We start from the raw sequence: 27,744 nt of genomic DNA, 5'->3' as shown, positions 1-27,744 counted from the left end.
AGAAGGGAGCTATGACCCCACCCCCTGCAGAGTGATACAGACAGAAGGGAGCTATGACCTCACCCCCTGCAGAGTGATACAGATAGAAGAGAGCTATGACCCCACCCCCTGCAGAGTGATACAGATAGAAGGGAGCTATGACCTCACCCCCTGCAGAGTGATACAGATAGAAGGGAGCTATGACCTCACCCCCTGCAGAGTGATACAGATAGAAGAGAGCTATGACCCCACCCCCTGCAGAGTGATACAGATAGAAGGGAGCTATGACCTCACCCCCTGCAGAGTGATACAGATAGAAGAGAGCTATGACCCCACCCCCTGCAGAGTGATACAGATAGAAGGGAGCTATGACCTCACCCCCTGCAGAGTGATACAGATAGAAGGGAGCTATAACCTCACCCCCTGCAGAGTGATACAGATAGAAGGGAGCTATGACCTCACCACCTGCAGAGTGATACAGATAGAAGAGAGCTATGACCCCACCCCCTGCAGAGTGATACAGACAGAAGGTAGCTATGACCCCACCCCCTGCAGAGTGATACAGATAGAAGGGAGCTATGACCCCGCCCCCTGCAGAGTGATACAGATAGAAGGGAGCTATGACCTCATCCCCTGCAGAGTGATACAGATAGAAGGGAGCTATGACCCCACCCCCTGCAGAGTGATACAGATAGAAGGGAGCTATGACCCCACCCCCTGCAGAGAGATACAGACAGAAGGGAGCTATGACCCCACCCCCTGCAGAGTGATACAGATAGAAGGGAGCTATGACCTCACCCCCTGCAGAGTGATACAGACAGAAGGGAGCTATGACCCCACCCCCTGCAGAGTGATACAGACAGAAGGGAGCTATGACCCCACCCCCTGCAGAGTGATACAGACAGAAGGGAGCTATGACCTCACCCCCTGCAGAGTGATACAGACAGAAGGGAGCTATGACCTCACCCCCTGCAGAGTGATACAGACAGAAGGGAGCTATGACCCCACCCCCTGCAGAGTGATACAGACAGAAGGGAGCTATGACCCCACCCCCTGCAGAGTGATACAGACAGAAGGGAGCTATGACCTCACCCCCTGCAGAGTGATACAGACAGAAGGGAGCTATGACCCCACCCCCTGCAGAGTGATACAGATAGAAGGGAGCTATGACCCCACCCCCTGCAGAGTGATACAGATAGAAGAGAGCTATGACCTCACCCCCTGCAGAGTGATACAGATAGAAGGGAGCTATGACCTCACCCCCTGCAGAGAGATACAGACAGAAGGGAGCTATGACCTCACCCCCTGCAGAGTGATACAGATAGAAGGGAGCTATGACCTCACCCCCTGCAGAGTGATACAGACAGAAGGGAGCTATGACCCCACCCCCTGCAGAGAGATACAGACAGAAGGGAGCTATGACCTCACCCCCTGCAGAGTGATACAGATAGAAGAGAGCTATGACCCCACCCCCTGCACAGTGATACAGATAGAAGGGAGCTATGACCCCACCCCCTGCAGAGAGATACAGACAGAAGGGAGCTATGACCCCACCCCCTGCAGAGTGATACAGACAGAAGGGAGCTATGACCCCACCCCCTGCAGAGTGATACAGACAGAAGGGAGCTATGACCCCACCCCCTGCAGAGTGATACAGACAGAAGGGAGCTATGACCCCACCCCCTGCAGAGTGATACAGACAGAAGGGAGCTATGACCCCACCCCCTGCAGAGTGATACAGACAGAAGGGAGCTATGACCCCACCCCCTGCAGAGTGATACAGACAGAAGGGAGCTATGACCCCACCCCCTGCAGAGTGATACAGACAGAAGGGAGCTATGACCTCACCCCCTGCAGAGTGATACAGATAGAAGGAAGCTATGACCTCACCCCCTGCAGAGTGATACAGATAGAAGGGAGCTATGACCTCACCCCCTGCAGAGTGATACAGATAGAAGGGAGCTATGACCCCACCCCCTGCAGAGTGATACAGACAGAAGGGAGCTATGACCCCGCCCCCTGCAGAGTGATACAGATAGAAGGAAGCTATGACCTCACCCCCTGCAGAGTGATACAGACAGAAGGTAGCTATGACCCCACCCCCTGCAGAGTGATACAGACAGAAGGGAGCTATGACCTCACCCCCTGCAGAGTGATACAGATAGAAGGGAGCTATGACCCCACCCCCTGCAGAGTGATACAGACAGAAGGGAGCTATGACCTCTCCCCCTGCAGAGTGATACAGATAGAAGGAAGCTATGACCTCACCCCCTGCAGAGTGATACAGATAGAAGGGAGCTATGACCTCACCCCCTGCAGAGTGATACAGATAGAAGGGAGCTATGACCCCACCCCCTGCAGAGTGATACAGACAGAAGGGAGCTATGACCCCGCCCCCTGCAGAGTGATACAGATAGAAGGAAGCTATGACCTCACCCCCTGCAGAGTGATACAGACAGAAGGGAGCTATGACCCCACCCCCTGCAGAGTGATACAGATAGAAGAGAGCTATGACCTCACCCCCTGCAGAGTGATACAGACAGAAGGGAGCTATGACCCCACCCCCTGCAGAGTGATACAGATAGAAGGGAGCTATGACCTCACCCCCTGCAGAGTGATACAGATAGAAGGGAGCTATGACCTCACCCCCTGCAGAGTGATACAGACAGAAGGGAGCTATGACCTCACCCCCTGCAGAGTGATACAGACAGAAGAGAGCTATGACCTCACCCCCTGCAGAGTGATACAGATAGAAGGGAGCTATGACCCCACCCCCTGCAGAGTGATACAGACAGAAGGGAGCTATGACCCCACCCCCTGCAGAGTGATACAGACAGAAGGGAGCTATGACCTCACCCCCTGCAGAGTGATACAGATAGAAGGGAGCTATGACCCCACCCCCTGCAGAGTGATACAGATAGAAGAGAGCTATGACCTCACCCCCTGCAGAGTGATACAGACAGAAGGGAGCTATGACCTCACCCCTGCAGAGTGATACAGATAGAAGGGAGCTATGACCTCACCCCCTGCAGAGTGATACAGATAGAAGGGAGCTATGACCCCACCCCCTGCAGAGTGATACAGATAGAAGGGAGCTATGACCCCACCCCCTGCAGAGTGATACAGACAGAAGGGAGCTATGACCTCACCCCCTGCAGAGTGATACAGATAGAAGGGAGCTATGACCCCACCCCCTGCAGAGTGATACAGACAGAAGGGAGCTATGACCTCACCCCCTGCAGAGTGATACAGACAGAAGGGAGCTATGACCTCACCCCCTGCAGAGTGATACAGATAGAAGGGAGCTATGACCCCACCCCCTGCAGAGTGATACAGATAGAAGGGAGCTATGACCTCACCCACTGCAGAGTGATACAGATAGAAGGGAGCTATGACCTCACCCCCTGCAGAGTGATACAGACAGAAGGGAGCTATGACCTCACCCCCTGCAGAGTGATACAGACAGAAGGGAGCTATGACCTCACCCCCTGCAGAGTGATACAGACAGAAGGGAGCTATGACCCCACCCCCTGCAGAGTGATACAGACAGAAGGGAGCTATGACCCCGCCCCCTGCAGAGTGATACAGACAGAAGGGAGCTATGACCTCACCCCCTGCAGAGTGATACAGACAGAAGGGAGCTATTACCCCGCCCCCTGCAGAGTGATACAGACAGAAGGGAGCTATGACCCCGCCCCCTGCAGAGTGATACAGACAGAAGGGAGCTATGACCCCGCCCACTGCAGAGTGATACAGACAGAAGGGAGCTATGACCCCGCCCCCTGCAGAGTGATACAGATAGAAGGGAGCTATGACCTCACCCCCTGCAGAGTGATACAGACAGAAGGGAGCTATGACCCCGCCCCCTGCAGAGTGATACAGACAGAAGGGAGCTATGACCCCGCCCCCTGCAGGGTGATACAGACAGAAGGGAGCTATGACCCCACCCCCTGCAGAGTGATACAGACAGAAGGGAGCTATGACCCCACCCCCTGCAGAGTGATACAGACAGAAGGGAGCTATGACCTCACCCCCTGCAGAGTGATACAGACAGAAGGGAGCTATGACCCCACCCCCTGCAGAGTGATACAGATAGAAGGGAGCTATGACCCCACCCCCTGCAGAGTGATACAGACAGAAGGGAGCTATGACCTCACCCCCTGCAGAGTGATACAGATAGAAGGGAGCTATGACCTCACCCCCTGCAGAGTGATACAGATAGAAGGGAGCTATGACCTCACCCCCTGCAGAGTGATACAGACAGAAGGGAGCTATGACCTCACCCCCTGCAGAGTGATACAGACAGAAGGGAGCTATGACCTCACCCCCTGCAGAGTGATACAGATAGAAGGGAGCTATGACCTCACCCCCTGCAGAGTGATACAGATAGAAGGGAGCTATGACCTCACCCCCTGCAGAGTGATACAGACAGAAGGGAGCTATGACCTCACCCCCTGCAGAGTGATACAGACAGAAGGGAGCTATGACCTCACCCCCTGCAGAGTGATACAGATAGAAGGGAGCTATGACCTCACCCCCTGCAGAGTGATACAGACAGAAGGGAGCTATGACCTCACCCCCTGCAGAGTGATACAGACAGAAGAGAGCTATGACCCCGCCCCCTGCAGAGTGATACAGATAGAAGGGAGCTATGACCCCACCCCCTGCAGAGTGATACAGACAGAAGGGAGCTATGACCCCACCCCCTGCAGAGTGATACAGACAGAAGGGAGCTATGACCCCACCCCCTGCAGAGTGATACAGATAGAAGGGAGCTATGACCTCACCCCCTGCAGAGTGATACAGATAGAAGGAAACTATGACCCCACCCCCTGCAGAGTGATACAGACAGAAGGGAGCTATGACCTCACCCCCTGCAGAGTGATACAGACAGAAGGGAGCTATGACCTCACCCCCTGCAGAGTGATACAGATAGAAGGGAGCTATGACCCCACCCCCTGCAGAGTGATACAGATAGAAGGGAGCTATGACCTCACCCCCTGCAGAGTGATACAGACAGAAGAGAGCTATGACCTCACCCCCTGCAGAGTGATACAGATAGAAGGGAGCTATGACCCCGCCCCCTGCAGAGAGATACAGATAGAAGGGAGCTATGACCTCACCCCCTGCAGAGTGATACAGATAGAAGGGAGCTATGACCCCGCCCCCTGCAGAGAGATACAGATAGAAGGGAGCTATGACCTCACCCCCTGCAGAGTGATACAGATAGAAGGGAGCTATGACCCCACCCCCTGCAGAGTGATACAGACAGAAGAGAGCTATGACCCCACCCCCTGCAGAGTGATACAGACAGAAGGGAGCTATGACCCCACCCCCTGCAGAGTGATACAGATAGAAGAGAGCTATGACCTCACCCCCTGCAGAGTGATACAGACAGAAGGGAGCTATGACCCCACCCCCTGCAGAGTGATACAGACAGAAGGGAGCTATGACCTCACCCCCTGCAGAGTGATACAGATAGAAGGGAGCTATGACCCCACCCCCTGCAGAGTGATACAGATAGAAGGGAGCTATGACCCCAACCCCTGCAGAGTGATACAGACAGAAGGGAGCTATGACCCCACCCCCTGCAGAGTGATACAGACAGAAGGGAGCTATGACCCCACCCCCTGCAGAGTGATACAGATAGAAGGGAGCTATGACCTCACCCCCTGCAGAGTGATACAGATAGAAGGAAACTATGACCCCACCCCCTGCAGAGTGATACAGACAGAAGGGAGCTATGACCTCACCCCCTGCAGAGTGATACAGACAGAAGGGAGCTATGACCTCACCCCCTGCAGAGTGATACAGATAGAAGGGAGCTATGACCCCACCCCCTGCAGAGTGATACAGATAGAAGGGAGCTATGACCTCACCCCCTGCAGAGTGATACAGACAGAAGAGAGCTATGACCTCACCCCCTGCAGAGTGATACAGATAGAAGGGAGCTATGACCCCGCCCCCTGCAGAGAGATACAGATAGAAGGGAGCTATGACCTCACCCCCTGCAGAGTGATACAGATAGAAGGGAGCTATGACCCCGCCCCCTGCAGAGAGATACAGATAGAAGGGAGCTATGACCTCACCCCCTGCAGAGTGATACAGATAGAAGGGAGCTATGACCCCACCCCCTGCAGAGTGATACAGACAGAAGAGAGCTATGACCCCACCCCCTGCAGAGTGATACAGACAGAAAGGAGCTATGACCCCACCCCCTGCAGAGTGATACAGATAGAAGAGAGCTATGACCTCACCCCCTGCAGAGTGATACAGACAGAAGGGAGCTATGACCCCACCCCCTGCAGAGTGATACAGACAGAAGGGAGCTATGACCTCACCCCCTGCAGAGTGATACAGATAGAAGGGAGCTATGACCACACCCCCTGCAGAGTGATACAGACAGAAGGGAGCTATGACCACACCCCCTGCAGAGTGATACAGACAGAAGGGAGCTATGACCACACCCCCTGCAGAGTGATACAGACAGAAGGGAGCTATGACCTCACCCCCTGCAGAGTGATACAGATAGAAGGGAGCTATGACCTCACCCCCTGCAGAGTGATACAGATAGAAGGGAGCTATGACCTCACCCCCTGCACAGTGATACAGATAGAAGGGAGCTATGACCCCACCCCCTGCAGAGTGATACAGACAGAAGGGAGCTATGACCTCACCCCCTGCAGAGTGATACAGATAGAAGGGAGCTATGACCCCACCCCCTGCAGAGTGATACAGACAGAAGGGAGCTATGACCTCACCCCCTGAAGAGTGATACAGACAGAAGGGAGCTATGACCCCACCCCCTGCAGAGTGATACAGACAGAAGGGAGCTATGACCTCACCCCCTGAAGAGTGATACAGACAGAAGAGAGCTATGACCTCACCCCCTGCAGAGTGATACAGACAGAAGAGAGCTATGACCTCACCCCCTGCAGAGTGATACAGACAGAAGGGAGCTATGACCCCACCCCCTGCAGAGTGATACAGACAGAAGGGAGCTATGACCACACCCCCTGCAGAGTGATACAGACAGAAGGGAGCTGTGACCCCGTCCCCTGCAGAGTGATACAGACAGAAGGGAGCTATGACCCCGCCCCCTGCAGAGTGATACAGACAGAAGGGAGCTATGACCTCACCCCCTGCAGAGTGATACAGACAGAAGGGAGCTATGACCTCAACCCCTGCAGAGAGATACAGACAGAAGGGAGCTATGACCCCGCCCCCTGCAGAGTGATACAGACAGAAGGGAGCTATGACCTCTCCCCCTGCAGAGTGATACAGATAGAAGGAAGCTATGACCCCACCCCCTGCAGAGTGATACAGACAGAAGGGAGCTATGACCTCACCCCCTGCAGAGTGATACAGACAGAAGGGAGCTATGACCCCACCCCCTGCAGAGTGATACAGATAGAAGGGAGCTATGACCTCACCCCCTGCAGAGTGATACAGACAGAAGGGAGCTATGACCCCACCCCCTGCAGAGTGATAAAGATAGAAGGGAGCTATGACCTCACCCCCTGCAGAGTGATACAGATAGAAGGGAGCTATGACCTCACCCCCTGCAGAGTGATACAGATAGAAGGGAGCTATGACCTCACCCCCTGCAGAGTGATACAGATAGAAGAGCGCTATGACCCCACCCCCTGCAGAGTGATACAGACAGAAGGGAGCTATGACCTCACCCCCTGCAGAGTGATACAGACAGAAGGGAGCTATGACCCCACCCCCTGCAGAGTGATACAGATAGAAGGGAGCTATGACCTCACCCCCTGCAGAGTGATACAGACAGAAGGGAGCTATGACCCCACCCCCTGCAGAGTGATACAGATAGAAGGGAGCTATGACCTCACCCCCTGCAGAGTGATACAGATAGAAGGGAGCTATGACCTCACCCCCTGCAGAGTGATACAGACAGAAGGGAGCTATGACCTCACCCCCTGCAGAGTGATACAGACAGAAGAGCGCTATGACCCCACCCCCTGCAGAGTGATACAGACAGAAGGGAGCTATGACCTCTCCCCCTGCAGAGTGATACAGATAGAAGGGAGCTATGACCTCACCCCCTGCAGAGTGATACAGACAGAAGGGAGCTATGACCTCTCCCCCTGCAGAGTGATACAGACAGAAGGGAGCTATGACCTCACCCCCTGCAGAGTGATACAGATAGAAGGGAGCTATGACCCCACCCCCTGCAGAGTGATACAGACAGAAGAGAGCTATGACCCCACCCCCTGCAGAGTGATACAGATAGAAGGGAGCTATGACCCCACCCCCTGCAGAGTGATACAGACAGAAGGGAGCTATGACCTCACCCCCTGCAGAGTGATACAGATAGAAGGGAGCTATGACCTCACCCCCTGCAGAGTGATACAGACAGAAGGGAGCTATGACCCCACCCCCTGCAGAGTGATACAGACAGAAGGGAGCTATGACCCCACCCCCTGCAGAGTGATACAGACAGAAGGGAGCTATGACCTCACCCCCTGCAGAGTGATACAGACAGAAGGGAGCTATGACCTCTCCCGCTGCAGAGTGATACAGACAGAAGGGAGCTATGACCCCACCCCCTGCAGAGTGATACAGACAGAAGGGAGCTATGACCTCACCCCCTGCAGAGTGATACAGACAGAAGAGAGCTATGACCTCACCCCTGCAGAGTGATACAGATAGAAGGGAGCTATGACCTCACCACCTGCAGAGTGATACAGATAGAAGGGAGCTATGACCTCACCACCTGCAGAGTGATACAGACAGAAGGGAGCTATGACCTCACCCCCTGCAGAGAGATACAGATAGAAGGGAGCTATGACCTCACCCCCTGCAGAGTGATACAGACAGAAGGGAGCTATGACCCCGCCCCCTGCAGAGTGATACAGACAGAAGGGAGCTATGACCTCACCCCCTGCAGAGTGATACAGACAGAAGGGAGCTATGACCTCACCCCCTGCAGAGTGATAGAGACAGAAGGGAGCTATGACCCCGCCCCCTGCAGAGTGATACAGATAGAAGGGAGCTATGACCCCACCCCCTGCAGAGTGATACAGACAGAAGGGAGCTATGACCCCACCCCCTGCAGAGTGATACAGACAGAAGGGAGCTATGACCCCACCCCCTGCAGAGTGATACAGACAGAAGGGAGCTATGACCCCACCCCCTGCAGAGTGATACAGACAGAAGGGAGCTATGACCTCACCCCCTGCAGAGTGATACAGACAGAAGGGAGCTATGACCTCACCCCCTGCAGAGTGATACAGACAGAAGGGAGCGATGACCTCACCCCCTGCAGAGTGATACAGACAGAAGGGAGCTATGACCCCACCCCCTGCAGAGTGATACAGACAGAAGGGAGCTATGACCTCACCCCCTGCAGAATGATACAGATAGAAGGGAGCTATGACCCCACCCCCTGCAGAGTGATACAGATAGAAGGGAGCTATGACCTCACCCCCTGCAGAGTGATACAGACAGAAGGGAGCTATGACCTCACCCCCTGCAGAGTGATACAGACAGAAGGGAGCTATGACCTCACCCCCTGCAGAGTGATACAGATAGAAGGGAGCTATGACCCCACCCCCTGCAGAGAGACACAGACAGAAGGGAGCTGTGACCCCACCCCCTGCAGAGTGATACAGACAGAAGGGAGCTATGACCCCACCCCCTGCAGAGTGATACAGATAGAAGGGAGCTATGACCCCACCCCCTGCAGAGTGATACAGACAGAAGGGAGCTATGACCCCACCCCCTGCAGAGAGATACAGACAGAAGGGAGCTGTGACCCCACCCCCTGCAGAGTGATACAGACAGAAGGGAGCTGTGACCCCACCCCCTGCAGAGTGATACAGACAGAAGGGAGCTATGACCCCACCCCCTGCAGAGTGATACAGATAGAAGAGAGCTATGACCTCACCCCCTGCAGAGTGATACAGACAGAAGGGAGCTATGACCTCACCCCCTGCAGAGTGATACAGATAGAAGGGAGCTATGACCCCACCCCCTGCAGAGTGATACAGATAGAAGGGAGCTATGACCTCACCCCCTGCAGAGTGATACAGATAGAAGAGAGCTATGACCTCACCCCCTGCAGAGTGATACAGACAGAAGGGAGCTATGACCTCACCCCCTGCAGAGTGATACAGATAGAAGGGAGCTATGACCCCACCCCCTGCAGAGTGATACAGATAGAAGGGAGCTATGACCTCACCCCCTGCAGAGTGATACAGACAGAAGGGAGCTATGACCTCACCCCCTGCAGAGTGATACAGACAGAAGGGAGCTATGACCTCACCCCCTGCAGAGTGATACAGACAGAAGGGAGCTATGACCTCACCCCCTGCAGAGTGATACAGACAGAAGGGAGCTATGACCTCACCCCCTGCAGAGTGATACAGATAGAAGGGAGCTATGACCCCACCCCCTGCAGAGTGATACAGATAGAAGGGAGCTATGACCTCACCCCCTGCAGAGTGATACAGACAGAAGGGAGCTATGACCTCACCCCCTGCAGAGTGATACAGATAGAAGAGAGCTATGACCTCACCCCCTGCAGAGTGATACAGACAGAAGGGAGCTATGACCTCACCCCCTGCAGAGTGATACAGATAGAAGGGAGCTATGACCCCACCCCCTGCAGAGTGATACAGATAGAAGGGAGCTATGACCTCACCCCCTGCAGAGTGATACAGACAGAAGGGAGCTATGACCTCACCCCCTGCAGAGTGATACAGACAGAAGGGAGCTATGACCTCACCCCCTGCAGAGTGATACAGACAGAAGGGAGCTATGACCTCACCCCCTGCAGAGTGATACAGACAGAAGAGAGCTATGACCTCACCCCCTGCAGAGTGATACAGATAGAAGGGAGCTATGACCCCACCCCCTGCAGAGTGATACAGATAGAAGGGAGCTATGACCTCACCCCCTGCAGAGTGATACAGATAGAAGGGAGCTATGACCTCACCCCCTGCAGAGTGATACAGATAGAAGGGAGCTATGACCTCACCCCCTGCAGAGTGATACAGACAGAAGGGAGCTATGACCTCACCCCCTGCAGAGTGATACAGACAGAAGAGAGCTATGACCCCACCCCCTGCAGAGTGATACAGACAGAAGGGAGCTATGACCCCACCCCCTGCAGAGTGATACAGACAGAAGGGAGCTATGACCCCGCCCCCTGCAGAGTGATACAGATAGAAGGGAGCTATGACCTCACCCCCTGCAGAGTGATACAGACAGAAGGGAGCTATGACCTCACCCCCTGCAGAGTGATACAGACAGAAGAGAGCTATGACCCCACCCCCTGCAGAGTGATACAGACAGAAGGGAGCTATGACCCCACCCCCTGCAGAGTGATACAGACAGAAGGGAGCTATGACCTCACCCCCTGCAGAGTGATACAGACAGAAGGGAGCTATGACCTCACCCCCTGCAGAGTGATACAGATAGAAGGGAGCTATGACCTCACCCCCTGCAGAGTGATACAGATAGAAGGGAGCTATGACCTCACCCCCTGCAGAGTGATACAGATAGAAGGGAGCTATGACCTCACCCCCTGCAGAATGATACAGATAGAAGGGAGCTATGACCCCACCCCCTGCAGAGTGATCCAGACAGAAGGGAGCTATGACCTCACCCCCTGCAGAGTGATACAGACAGAAGGGAGCTATGACCCCACCCCCTGCAGAGTGATACAGACAGAAGGGAGCTATGACCTCACCCCCTGCAGAGTGATACAGACAGAAGGGAGCTATGACCCCACCCCCTGCAGAGTGATACAGATAGAAGGGAGCTATGACCTCGCCCCCTGCAGAGAGATACAGATAGAAGGGAGCTATGACCCCGCCCCCTGCAGAGTGATACAGACAGAAGGGAGCTATGACCTCACCCCCTGCAGAGTGATACAGACAGAAGGGAGCTATGACCCCGCCCCCTGCAGAGTGATACAGATAGAAGGGAGCTATGACCTCGCCCCCTGCAGAGAGATACAGATAGAAGGGAGCTATGACCCCGCCCCCTGCAGAGTGATACAGATAGAAGAGAGCTATGACCCCACCCCCTGCAGAGTGATACAGATAGAAGGGAGCTATGACCCCACCCCCTGCAGAGTGATACAGACAGAAGGGAGCTATGACCCCACCCCCTGCAGAGTGATACAGACAGAAGGGAGCTATGACCTCACCCCCTGCAGAGTGATACAGACAGAAGGGAGCTATGACCCCACCCCCTGCAGAGAGATACAGACAGAAGGGAGCTATGACCCCACCCCCTGCAGAGTGATACAGACAGAAGGGAGCTATGACCTCACCCCCTGCAGAGTGATACAGATAGAAGAGAGCTATGACCCCACCCCCTGCAGAGTGATACAGATAGAAGGGAGCTATGACCTCACCCCCTGCAGAGTGATACAGATAGAAGGGAGCTATGACCTCACCCCCTGCAGAGTGATACAGATAGAAGGGAGCTATGACCTCACCCCCTGCAGAGTGATACAGATAGAAGGGAGCTATGACCTCACCCCCTGCAGAGTGATACAGATAGAAGGGAGCTATGACCTCACCCCCTGCAGAGTGATACAGATAGAAGGGAGCTATGACCTCACCCCCTGCAGAGTGATACAGATAGAAGAGAGCTATGACCCCACCCCCTGCAGAGTGATACAGATAGAAGGGAGCTATGACCTCACCCCCTGCAGAGTGATACAGATAGAAGGGAGCTATGACCTCACCCCCTGCAGAGTGATACAGATAGAAGAGAGCTATGACCCCACCCCCTGCAGAGTGATACAGACAGAAGGGAGCTATGACCCCACCCCCTGCAGAGTGATACAGATAGAAGGGAGCTATGACCCCACCCCCTGCAGAGAGATACAGACAGAAGGGAGCTATGACCCCACCCCCTGCAGAGTGATACAGATAGAAGGGAGCTATGACCTCACCCCCTGCAGAGTGATACAGACAGAAGGGAGCTATGACCCCACCCCCTGCAGAGTGATACAGACAGAAGGGAGCTATGACCCCACCCCCTGCAGAGTGATACAGATAGAAGGAAGCTATGACCTCACCCCCTGCAGAGTGATACAGACAGAAGGGAGCTATGACCCCACCCCCTGCAGAGTGATACAGATAGAAGAGAGCTATGACCTCACCCCCTGCAGAGTGATACAGACAGAAGGGAGCTATGACCCCACCCCCTGCAGAGTGATACAGATAGAAGGGAGCTATGACCTCACCCCCTGCAGAGTGATACAGATAGAAGGGAGCTATGACCTCACCCCCTGCAGAGTGATACAGACAGAAGGGAGCTATGACCTCACCCCCTGCAGAGTGATACAGACAGAAGAGAGCTATGACCTCACCCCCTGCAGAGTGATACAGAGAGAAGGGAGCTATGACCCCACCCCCTGCAGAGTGATACAGACAGAAGGGAGCTATGACCCCACCCCCTGCAGAGTGATACAGACAGAAGGGAGCTATGACCTCACCCCCTGCAGAGTGATACAGACAGAAGGGAGCTATGACCCCACCCCCTGCAGAGTGATACAGACAGAAGGGAGCTATGACCCCACCCCCTGCAGAGTGATACAGACAGAAGGGAGCTATGACCCCCCCCTGCAGAGTGATACAGACAGAAGAGAGCTATGACCTCACCCCCTGCAGAGTGATACAGACAGAAGGGAGCTATGACCTCACCCCCTGCAGAGTGATACAGATAGAAGGGAGCTATGACCTCACCCCCTGCAGAGTGATACAGATAGAAGGGAGCTATGACCCCACCCCCTGCAGAGTGATACAGACAGAAGGGAGCTATGACCTCACCCCCTGCAGAGTGATACAGACAGAAGGGAGCTATGACCCCACCCCCTGCAGAGTGATACAGACAGAAGAGAGCTATGACCTCTCCCCCTGCAGAGTGATACAGACAGAAGGGAGCTATGACCTCACCCCCTGCAGAGTGATACAGATAGAAGGGAGCTATGACCTCACCCCCTGCAGAGTGATACAGATAGAAGGGAGCTATGACCCCACCCCCTGCAGAGTGATACAGACAGAAGGGAGCTATGACCTCACCCCCTGCAGAGTGATACAGACAGAAGGGAGCTATGACCCCACCCCCTGCAGAGTGATACAGATAGAAGGGAGCTATGACCCCACCCCCTGCAGAGTGATACAGATAGAAGAGAGCTATGACCTCACCCCCTGCAGAGTGATACAGACAGAAGGGAGCTATGACCTCACCCCTGCAGAGTGATACAGATAGAAGGGAGCTATGACCTCACCCCCTGCAGAGTGATACAGATAGAAGGGAGCTATGACCCCACCCCCTGCAGAGTGATACAGATAGAAGGGAGCTATGACCCCACCCCCTGCAGAGTGATACAGACAGAAGGGAGCTATGACCTCACCCCCTGCAGAGTGATACAGATAGAAGGGAGCTATGACCCCACCCCCTGCAGAGTGATACAGATAGAAGGGAGCTATGACCTCACCCCCTGCAGAGTGATACAGACAGAAGGGAGCTATGACCTCACCCCCTGCAGAGTGATACAGATAGAAGGGAGCTATGACCCCACCCCCTGCAGAGTGATACAGATAGAAGGGAGCTATGACCTCACCCCCTGCAGAGTGATACAGATAGAAGGGAGCTATGACCTCACCCCCTGCAGAGTGATACAGACAGAAGGGAGCTATGACCTCACCCCCTGCAGAGTGATACAGACAGAAGGGAGCTATGACCTCACCCCCTGCAGAGTGATACAGATAGAAGGGAGCTATGACCTCACCCCCTGCAGAGTGATACAGACAGAAGGGAGCTATGACCTCACCCCCTGCAGAGTGATACAGATAGAAGGGAGCTATGACCTCACCCCCTGCAGAGTGATACAGACAGAAGGGAGCTATGACCCCGCCCCCTGCAGAGTGATACAGACAGAAGGGAGCTATGACCCCGCCCCCTGCAGAGTGATACAGACAGAAGGGAGCTATGACCCCGCCCACTGCAGAGTGATACAGACAGAAGGGAGCTATGACCCCGCCCCCTGCAGAGTGATACAGATAGAAGGGAGCTATGACCTCACCCCCTGCAGAGTGATACAGATAGAAGGGAGCTATGACCCCGCCCCCTGCAGAGTGATACAGACAGAAGGGAGCTATGACCCCACCCCCTGCAGAGAGATACAGACAGAAGGGAGCTATGACCTCACCCCCTGCAGAGTGATACAGATAGAAGGGAGCTATGACCTCACCCCCTGCAGAGTGATACAGATAGAAGGGAGCTATGACCTCACCCCCTGCAGAGTGATACAGACAGAAGGGAGCTATGACCTCACCCCCTGCAGAGTGATACAGACAGAAGGGAGCTATGACCTCACCCCCTGCAGAGTGATACAGATAGAAGGGAGCTATGACCTCACCCCCTGCAGAGTGATACAGACAGAAGGGAGCTATGACCTCACCCCCTGCAGAGTGATACAGACAGAAGGGAGCTATGACCTCACCCCCTGCAGAGTGATACAGACAGAAGGGAGCTATGACCCCGCCCCCTGCAGAGTGATACAGACAGAAGGGAGCTATGACCCCGCCCCCTGCAGAGTGATACAGATAGAAGGGAGCTATGACCTCACCCCCTGCAGAGTGATACAGACAGAAGGGAGCTATGACCTCACCCCCTGCAGAGTGATACAGACAGAAGAGAGCTATGACCCCACCCCCTGCAGAGTGATACAGACAGAAGGGAGCTATGTCCTCACCCCCTGCAGAGTGATACAGACAGAAGGGAGCTATGACCTCACCCCCTGCAGAGTGATACAGATAGAAGGGAGCTATGACCTCACCCCCTGCAGAGTGATACAGACAGAAGGGAGCTATGACCTCACCCCCTGCAGAGTGATACAGACAGAAGAGAGCTATGACCCCACCCCCTGCAGAGTGATACAGACAGAAGGGAGCAATGACCTCACCCCCTGCAGAGTGATACAGACAGAAGGGAGCTATGACCTCACCCCCTGCAGAGTGATACAGACAGAAGGGAGCTATGACCTCACCCCCTGCAGAGTGATACAGACAGAAGGGAGCTATGACCTCACCCCCTGCAGAGTGATACAGATAGAAGGGAGCTATGACCTCACCCCCTGCAGAGTGATACAGACAGAAGGGAGCTATGACCTCACCCCCTGCAGAGTGATACAGATAGAAGGGAGCTATGACCTCACCCCCTGCATAGTGATACAGACAGAAGGGAGCTATGACCTCACCCCCTGCAGAGAGATACAGATAGAAGGGAGCTATGACCTCACCCCCTGCAGAGTGATACAGATAGAAGGGAGCTATGACCTCACCCCCTGCAGAGTGATACAGACAGAAGAGAGCTATGACCCCACCCCCTGCAGAGTGATACAGACAGAAGGGAGCAATGACCCCTCCCCCAGCAGAGTGATACAGATAGAAGGGAGCTATGACCCCACCCCCTGCAGAGTGATACAGACAGAAGGGAGCTATGACCCCACCCCCTGCAGAGTGATACAGATATAATGGAGCTATGACCCCACCCCCTGCAGAGTGATACAGATAGAAGGGAGCTATGACCTCACCCCCTGCAGAGTGATACAGATAGAAGGGAGCTATGACCTCACCCCCTGAAGAGTGATACAGATAGAAGGGAGCTATGACCTCACCCCCTGCAGAGTGATACAGATAGAAGGGAGCTATGACCCCACCCCCTGCAGAGTGATACAGATATAATGGAGCTATGACCCCACCCCCTGCAGAGTGATACAGATAGAAGGGAGCTATGACCTCACCCCCTGCAGAGTGATACAGACAGAAGAGAGCTATGACCCCACCCCCTGCAGAGTGATACAGATATAATGGAGCTATGACCCCACCCCCTGCAGAGTGATACAGATAGAAGGGAGCTATGACCTCACCCCCTGCAGAGTGATACAGACAGAAGAGAGCTATGACCCCACCCCCTGCAGAGTGATACAGATAGAAGGGAGCTATGACCCCACCCCCTGCAGAGTGATACAGATAGAAGGGAGCTATGACCTCACCCCCTGCAGAGTGATACAGATAGAAGGGAGCTATGACCTCACCCCCTGCAGAGTGATACAGATAGAAGGGAGCTATGACCTCACCCCCTGCAGAGTCATACAGATAGAAGGGAGCTATGACCCCACCCCCTGCAGAGTGACACAGACAGAAGGGAGCTATGACCCCACCCCCTGCAGAGTGATACAGATAGAAGGGAGCTATGACCTCACCCCCTGCAGAGTGATACAGATAGAAGGGAGCTATGACCCCACCCCCTGCAGAGTGATACAGACAGAAGGGAGCTATGACCTCACCCCCTGCAGAGTGATACAGACAGAAGGGAGCTATGACCCCACCCCCTGCAGAGTGATACAGACAGAAGGGAGCTATGACCTCACCCCCTGCAGAGTGATACAGATATAATGGAGCTATGACCTCACCCCCTGCAGAGTGATACAGATAGAAGGGAGCTATGACCTCACCCCCTGCAGAGTGATACAGACAGAAGGGAGCTATGACCTCACCCCCTGCAGAGTGATACAGATAGAAGGGAGCTATGACCTCACCCCCTGCAGAGTGATACAGATAGAAGGGAGCTATGACCTCACCCCCTGCAGAGTGATACAGATAGAAGGGAGCTATGACCTCACCCCCTGCAGAGTGATACAGATAGAAGGGAGCTATGACCTCACCCCCTGCAGAGTGATACAGACAGAAGGGAGCTATGACCTCACCCCCTGCAGAGTGATACAGATAGAAGGGAGCTATGACCTCACCCCCTGCAGAGTGATACAGATATAATGGAGCTATGACCTCACCCCCTGCAGAGTGATACAGATAGAAGGGAGCTATGACCCCACCCCCTGCAGAGAGATACAGACAGAAGAGAGCTATGACCCCACCCCCTGCAGAGTGATACAGATAGAAGGGAGCTATGACCTCACCCCCTGCAGAGTGATACAGATAGAAGGGAGCTATGACCTCACCCCCTGCAGAGTGATACAGATAGAAGGGAGCTATGACCCCACCCCCTGCAGAGTGATACAGATAGAAGGGAGCTATGACCCCACCCCCTGCAGAGAGATACAGACAGAAGAGAGCTATGACCCCACCCCCTGCAGAGTGATACAGACAGAAGGGAGCTATGACCTCACCCCCTGCAGAGTGATACAGATAGAAGGGAGCTATGACCTCACCCCCTGCAGAGTGATACAGATAGAAGGGAGCTATGACCCCACCCCCTGCAGAGTGATACAGATAGAAGGGAGCTATGACCCCACCCCTGCAGAGTGATACAGATATAATGGAGCTATGACCCCGCCCCCTGCAGGGTGATACAGATTATTGTGGGTCACGTGCAGATTCCGGTTGTTCTGGTGTTCAGTTACTCTGTGTCTCCTGCAGATCTTCTATTACTCCACGGACATCTTCTCTAAGGCCGGGGTGGAGCAGCCGATCTATGCCACCATTGGTGCAGGAATCGTGAACACAGCTTTTACTGTTGTTTCGGTGAGTTGGACATGGGTTTCTTCTCATGGTCACTGACATGGATGATGAGTATGTCAGATATTTGAGGGTCTCCACATTATTATGCTTCAACTCGGGCGTTATAATGTCCATATCCTGGTGTAGACAGGTCACAGTTCCGTACATACCATATACAGAGGTATGACAATTGATGGAGACCCCGCATGCCACCATATAGGGGGTGCACGTTAGCTTTCTCCCTTTCCTCCATGTCGACTCTGTACTATTTTTTATCTACGCTCTTCTAGTTTTGGAGTAAACCTCTCTGCATCTTCAGGCTGTGTTTTCATTTCTTTTTCCTCCATAGCTCTTCCTGGTTGAGAGGGCCGGGCGGCGGACCCTGCACCTTGTAGGTCTCGCTGGGATGATCACATGTGCAATACTAATGACGGTGGCCATGGTGTTACAGGTGAGACAGGCGTGACGAGTCTGCACATTCCTGAAGTCACCCAGGGGGGTACATTGTATTATAGAGCTACAATAAGGTCTCCTCTCGTGCCATGGACCTAGCTGGCAACTATGCTGACAACACACCCCTGTGACCTGCTGGGGAGAAGCCCCTGTGATCTGCTGGTGACACACCCCTGTGACCTGCTGACAACACACCCCTGTGACCTGCTGACAACACGCCCGTGTGACCTGCTGGTGACACACCCCTGTGACACGCTGACAACACACCCCTGTGACCCGCTGACAACACACCCCTGTGACCTGCTGGGGAGAAGCCCCTGTGACCTGCTGGGGAGAAGCCCCTGTGATCTGCTGGTGACACACTCCTGTGACCTGCTGACAACACACCCCTGTGACCTGCTGGTGACACACCCCTGTGACACGCTGACAACACACCCCTGTGACCTGCTGACAACACACCCCTGTGACCCGCTGACAACACACCCCTGTGACCCGCTGACAACACACCCCTGTGACCTGCTGGTGACACACCCCTGTGACACGCTGACAACACACCCCTGTGACCCGCTGACAACACACCCCTGTAACCCGCTGACAACACACCCCTGTGACCTGCTGACAACACACCCCTGTGACATGCTGACAACACACCCCTGTGACCTGCTGACAACACACCCCTGTGACCTGCTGACAACACACCCCTGTGTCATGCTGACAAAACACCCCTGTGACCTGCTGACAACACACCCCAGTGACCCGCTGACAACACACCCCTGTGACCCGCTGACAACACACCCCTGTGACCTGCTGGTGACACACCCCTGTGACACGCTGAAAACACACCCCTGTGACCTGCTGGTGACACACCCCTGTGACACGCTGACAACACACCCCTGTGACCCGCTGACAACACACCCCTGTGACCCGCTGACAACACACCCCTGTGACCTGCTGACAACACACCCCTGTGACCTGCTGACAACACACCCCTGTGACCCGCTGACAACACACCCCTGTGACCTGCTGACAACACACCCCAATGACCCGCTGACAACACACCCCTGTGACCTGCTGACAACACACCCCTGTGACATGCTGACAACACACCCCAGTGACCCGCTGACAACACACCCCTGTGACCTGCTAACAACACACCCCTGTGACCTGCTGACAACACACCCCTGTGACCCGCTGACAACACACCCCTGTGACCTGCTGACAACACACCCCAGTGACCCGCTGACAACACACCCCTGTGACCTGCTGACAACACACCCCTGAGACATGCTGACAACACACCCCAGTGACCCGCTGACAACACACCCCTGTGACCTGCTGACAACACACCCCTGTGACCTGCTGGTGACACACCCCTGTGACCCGCTGACAACACAGCCCTGTGACCCGCTGACAACACACCCCTGTGACCTGCTGACAACACACCCCTGTGACCTGCTGAAAACACACCCCTGTGACCTGCTGACAACACACCCCTGTGACCTGCTGACAAAACACCCCTGTGACATGCTGACAACACACCCCAGTGACCCGCTGACAACACACCCCTGTGACCCGCTGACAACACAGCCCTGTGAACCGCTGACGACACACCCCTGTGACCAGCTGACAACACACCCCTGTGAACCGCTGACAACACACCCCTGTGACCTGCTGGTGACACACCCCTGTGACACGCTGACAACACACCCCTGTGACCCGCTGACAACACACCCCTGTGACCCGCTGACAACACACCCCTGTGACCTGCTGACAACACACCCCTGTGACCTGCTGACAACACACCCATGTGACCTGCTGGTGACACACCCCTGTGACCCGCTGACAACACACCCCTGTGACCCGCTGACAACACACCCCTGTGACCTGCTGACAACACACCCCTGTGACCTGCTGACAACACACCCCTGTGACCCGCTGACAACACACCCCTGTGACCCGCTGACAACACACCCCAGTGACCCGCTGACAACACACCCCTGTGACCTGCTGACAACACACCCCTGTGACATGCTGACAACACACCCCAGTGACCCGCTGACAACACACCCCTGTGACCTGCTGACAACACACCCCTGTGACCTGCTGACAACACACCCCTGTGACCCGCTGACAACACACCCCTGTGACCTGCTGACAACACACCCCAGTGACCCGCTGACAACACACCCCTGTGACCTGCTGACAACACACCCCTGTGACATGCTGACAACACACCCCAGTGACCCGCTGACAACACACCCCTGTGACCTGCTGACAACACAGCCCTGTGACCCGCTGACAACACAGCCCTGTGACCCGCTGACAACACACCCCTGTGACCTGCTGACAACACACCCCTGTGACCTGCTGACAACACACCCCTGTGACCTGCTGACAACACACCCCTGTGACCTGCTGACAACACACCCCTGTGACATGCTGACAACACACCCCAGGGACCCGCTGACGACACACCCCTGTGACCCGCTGACAACACAGCCCTGTGAACCGCTGACGACACACCCCTGTGACCAGCTGACAACACACCCCTGTGAACCGCTGACGACACACCCCTGTGACCCGCTGACAACACACCCCTGTGACCCGCTGACAACACACCCCTGTGACCCGCTGACAACACAGACCTGTGACCTGCTGACGACACACCCCTGTGACCTGCTGACGACACACCCGTGACCTGCTGATAACACACCCCTGTGACCCGCTGACAACACACCCCTGTGAGCTGCTGACAACACACCCCTGTGACCTGCTGACAACACACCCCTGTGACCTGCTGACAACACACCCCTGTAACCAGCTGACAACACACCCCTGTGATATGCTGACAACACACCCCTGTGACCTGCTGACAACACACCCCTGTGACCTGCTGACAACACACCCCTGTGACCTGCTGACGACACACCCCTGTGACCTGCTGACAACACACCCCTGTAACCAGCTGACAACACACCCCTGGGACCTGCTGGTGACACACCCCTGTGACCTGCTGACAACACACCCCTGTGACATGCTGACAACACACCCCAGTGACCCGCTGACAACACACCCCTGTGACCTGCTGACAACACACCCCTGTGACCTGCTGACAACACACCCCTGTGACCCGCTGACAACACACCCCTGTGACCTGCTGACAACACACCCCAGTGACCCGCTGACAACACACCCCTGTGACCTGCTGACAACACACCCCTGTGACATGCTGACAACACACCCCAGTGACCCGCTGACAACACACCCCTGTGACCTGCTGACAACACAGCCCTGTGACCCGCTGACAACACAGCCCTGTGACCCGCTGACAACACACCCCTGTGACCTGCTGACAACACACCCCTGTGACCTGCTGACAACACACCCCTGTGACCTGCTGACAACACACCCCTGTGACCTGCTGACAACACACCCCTGTGACATGCTGACAACACACCCCAGGGACCCGCTGACGACACACCCCTGTGACCCGCTGACAACACAGCCCTGTGAACCGCTGACGACACACCCCTGTGACCAGCTGACAACACACCCCTGTGAACCGCTGACGACACACCCCTGTGACCCGCTGACAACACACCCCTGTGACCCGCTGACAACACAGACCTGTGACCTGCTGACGACACACCCCTGTGACCTGCTGACGACACACCCGTGACCTGCTGATAACACACCCCTGTGACCCGCTGACAACACACCCCTGTGAGCTGCTGACAACACACCCCTGTGACCTGCTGACAACACACCCCTGTGACCTGCTGACAACACACCCCTGTAACCAGCTGACAACACACCCCTGTGATATGCTGACAACACACCCCTGTGACCTGCTGACAACACACCCCTGTGACCTGCTGACAACACACCCCTGTGACCTGCTGACGACACACCCCTGTGACCTGCTGACAACACACCCCTGTAACCAGCTGACAACACACCCCTGGGACCTGCTGGTGACACACACCTGTGACCTGCCGGTGACACACCCCTGTGACCTGCTGGTGACACACCCCTGTGACCTGCTGACGACACACCCCTGTGACCTGCTGACAACACACCCCTGTGACCTGCTGACAACACACCCCTGTGACCTGCTGGTGACAAACCCCTGTGACCTGCTGACGACACACCCCTGTGACCTGCTGACAACACACCCCTGTGACCTGCTGACAACACACCCCTGTGACCTGCTAAAAACACACAACTGTCACCAGCTGACAACACACCCCTGTAACCAGCTGACAACACACCCCTGTGACCCGCTGACAACAAACCCCTGTGACCTGCTGACAACACACCCCTGTGACCTGCTGACGACACACCCTGTGATCTGCTGACTACATACCCCTGTGACCTGCTAGCGACACACCCCTGTGACCCGCTGACAACACACCCCTGTGACCCGCTGACAACACACCCCTGTGACCTGCTGACAACACACCCATGTAACCCGCTGACAACACACCCCTGTGACCCGCTGACAACACACCCCTGTGACCTGCTGGTGACACACCCCTGTGATCTGCTGGTGACACACTCCTGTGACCTGCTGGTGACACACCCCTGTGACCTGCTGACAACACACCCCTGTAACCAGCTGACAACACACCCCTGTGATCTGCTGACAACACACCCCTGTGACGTGCTGACAACACAGCCCTGTGACCTGCTGACAACACACCCCTGTGACCTGCTGACGACACACCTCTGTGACCTGCTGACAACACACCCCTGTAACCAGCTGACAACACACCCCTGTGACCTGCTGGTGACACACACCTGTGACCTGCCGGTGACACACCCCTGTGACCTGCTGGTGACACACCCCTGTGACCTGCTGACGACACACCCCTGTGACCTGCTGACAACACACCCCTGGGACCTGCTGACAACACACCCCCGTGACCTGCTGGTGACACACCCCTGTGACACGCTGACGACACACCCCTGTGACCCGCTGACAACACACCCCTGTGACCCGCTGACAGCACACCCCTATGACCTGCTGACAACACACCCCTGTGACCTGCTGACAACACACCCCTGTGACCTGCTGGTGACACACCCCTGTGACACGCTGACAACACACCCCTGTGACCCGCTGACAACACACCCCTGTGACCCGCTGACAACACACCCCTGTGACCTGCTGACAACACACCCCTGTGACCTGCTGACAACACACCCCTGTGACCCACTGACAACACACCCCTGTGACCTGCTGACAACACAACCCAGTGACCCGCTGACAACACACCCCTGTGACCTGCTGACAACACACCCCTGTGACATGCTGACAACACACCCCAGTGACCCGCTGACAACACACCCCTGTGACCTGCTAACAACACACCCCTGTGACCTGCTGACAACACACCCCTGTGACCCGCTGACAACACACCCCTGTGACCTGCTGACAACACACCCCAGTGACCCGCTGACAACACACCCCTGTGACCTGCTGACAACACACCCCTGTGACATGCTGACAACACACCCCAGTGACCCGCTGACAACACACCCCTGTGACCTGCTGACAACACACCCCTGTGACCTGCTGATGACACACCCCTGTGACCCGCTGACAACACAGCCGTGACCCGCTGACAACACACCCCTGTGACCTGCTGACAACACGCCCCTGTGACCTGCTGAAAACACACCCCTGTGACCTGCTGACAACACACCCCTGTGACCTGCTGACAAAACACCCCTGTGACATGCTGACAACACACCCCAGTGACCCGCTGACAACACACCCCTGTGACCCGCTGACAACACAGCCCTGTGAACCGCTGACGACACACCCCTGTGACCAGCTGACAACACACCCCTGTGAACCGCTGACAACACACCCCTGTGACCTGCTGGTGACACACCCCTGTGACCCGCTGACAACACACCCATGTGATCCGCTGACAACACACCCCTGTGACCCGCTGACAACACACCCCTGTGACCTGCTGACAACACACCCCTGTGACCTGCTGACAACACACCCCTGTGACCTGCTGGTGACACACCCCTGTGACCCGCTGACAACACACCCCTGTGACCCACTGACAACACACCCCTGTGACCTGCTGACAACACACCCCTGTGACCTGCTGACAACACACCCCTGTGACCCGCTGACAACACACCCCTGTGACCCGCTGACAACACACCCCAGTGACCCGCTGACAACACACCCCTGTGACCTGCTGACAACACACCCCTGTGACATGCTGACAACACACCCCAGTGACCCGCTGACAACACACCCCTGTGACCTGCTGACAACACACCCCTGTGACCTGCTGACAACACACCCCTGTGACCCGCTGACAACACACCCCTGTGACCTGCTGACAACACACCCCAGTGACCCGCTGACAACACACCCCTGTGACCTGCTGACAACACACCCCTGTGACATGCTGACAACACACCCCAGTGACCCGCTGACAACACACCCCTGTGACCTGCTGACAACACAGCCCTGTGACCCGCTGACAACACAGCCCTGTGACCCGCTGACAACACACCCCTGTGACCTGCTGACAACACACCCCTGTGACCTGCTGACAACACACCCCTGTGACCTGCTGACAACACACCCCTGTGACCTGCTGACAACACACCCCTGTGACATGCTGACAACACACCCCAGGGACCCGCTGACGACACACCCCTGTGACCCGCTGACAACACAGCCCTGTGAACCGCTGACGACACACCCCTGTGACCAGCTGACAACACACCCCTGTGAACCGCTGACGACACACCCCTGTGACCCGCTGACGACACACCCCTGTGACCCGCTGACAACACACCCCTGTGACCCGCTGACAACACAGACCTGTGACCTGCTGACGACACACCCCTGTGACCTGCTGACGACACACCCGTGACCTGCTGATAACACACCCCTGTGACCCGCTGACAACACACCCCTGTGAGCTGCTGACAACACACCCCTGTGACCTGCTGACAACACACCCCTGTGACCTGCTGACAACACACCCCTGTAACCAGCTGACAACACACCCCTGTGATATGCTGACAACACACCCCTGTGACCTGCTGACAACACACCCCTGTGACCTGCTGACAACACACCCCTGTGACCTGCTGACGACACACCCCTGTGACCTGCTGACAACACACCCCTGTAACCAGCTGACAACACACCCCTGGGACCTGCTGGTGACACACACCTGTGACCTGCCGGTGACACACCCCTGTGACCTGCTGGTGACACACCCCTGTGACCTGCTGACGACACACCCCTGTGACCTGCTGACAACACACCCCTGTGACCTGCTGACAACACACCCCTGTGACCTGCTGACAACACACCCCAGTGACCCGCTGACAACACACCCCTGTGACCTGCTGACAACACACCCCTGTGACATGCTGACAACACACCCCAGTGACCCGCTGACAACACACCCCTGTGACCTGCTGACAACACAGCCCTGTGACCCGCTGACAACACAGCCCTGTGACCCGCTGACAACACACCCCTGTGACCTGCTGACAACACACCCCTGTGACCTGCTGACAACACACCCCTGTGACCTGCTGACAACACACCCCTGTGACCTGCTGACAACACACCCCTGTGACATGCTGACAACACACCCCAGGGACCCGCTGACGACACACCCCTGTGACCCGCTGACAACACAGCCCTGTGAACCGCTGACGACACACCCCTGTGACCAGCTGACAACACACCCCTGTGAACCGCTGACGACACACCCCTGTGACCCGCTGACGACACACCCCTGTGACCCGCTGACAACACACCCCTGTGACCCGCTGACAACACAGACCTGTGACCTGCTGACGACACACCCCTGTGACCTGCTGACGACACACCCGTGACCTGCTGATAACACACCCCTGTGACCCGCTGACAACACACCCCTGTGAGCTGCTGACAACACACCCCTGTGACCTGCTGACAACACACCCCTGTGACCTGCTGACAACACACCCCTGTAACCAGCTGACAACACACCCCTGTGATATGCTGACAACACACCCCTGTGACCTGCTGACAACACACCCCTGTGACCTGCTGACAACACACCCCTGTGACCTGCTGACGACACACCCCTGTGACCTGCTGACAACACACCCCTGTAACCAGCTGACAACACACCCCTGGGACCTGCTGGTGACACACACCTGTGACCTGCCGGTGACACACCCCTGTGACCTGCTGGTGACACACCCCTGTGACCTGCTGACGACACACCCCTGTGACCTGCTGACAACACACCCCTGTGACCTGCTGACAACACACCCCTGTGACCTGCTGACAACACACCCCAGTGACCCGCTGACAACACACCCCTGTGACCTGCTGACAACACACCCCTGTGACATGCTGACAACACACCCCAGTGACCCGCTGACAACACACCCCTGTGACCTGCTGACAACACAGCCCTGTGACCCGCTGACAACACAGCCCTGTGACCCGCTGACAACACACCCCTGTGACCTGCTGACAACACACCCCTGTGACCTGCTGACAACACACCCCTGTGACCTGCTGACAACACACCCCTGTGACCTGCTGACAACACACCCCTGTGACATGCTGACAACACACCCCAGGGACCCGCTGACGACACACCCCTGTGACCCGCTGACAACACAGCCCTGTGAACCGCTGACGACACACCCCTGTGACCAGCTGACAACACACCCCTGTGAACCGCTGACGACACACCCCTGTGACCCGCTGACGACACACCCCTGTGACCCGCTGACAACACAC

General features: G+C 55.9%; 1 protein-coding gene across 2 annotated transcripts in view; it reads left to right on the top strand.

The window, feature by feature from the left end:
• Window positions 1–27,744, top strand: part of SLC2A4 (solute carrier family 2 member 4) — a 362,597-nt gene that overhangs the window by 299,863 nt on the left and 34,990 nt on the right. For both annotated transcript variants that reach the window (XM_073654656.1, XM_073654655.1), the window contains exons 8-9: window positions 18,411–18,515; window positions 18,841–18,942. In XM_073654656.1, coding sequence (XP_073510757.1) covers window positions 18,411–18,515; window positions 18,841–18,942 — 207 coding nt within the window. The remainder of the gene's footprint in view (window positions 1–18,410; window positions 18,516–18,840; window positions 18,943–27,744) is intronic.

The sequence above is a fragment of the Phyllobates terribilis genome, unplaced genomic scaffold, assembly GCF_046119375.1.
Source record: "Phyllobates terribilis strain yellow unplaced genomic scaffold, ASM4611937v1 Scaffold_11__3_contigs__length_659146591, whole genome shotgun sequence".
In the NCBI taxonomy this organism is placed as follows: Eukaryota; Metazoa; Chordata; class Amphibia; order Anura; family Dendrobatidae; genus Phyllobates; species Phyllobates terribilis.
This window is presented reverse-complemented; position numbering and strand designations above follow the sequence as displayed.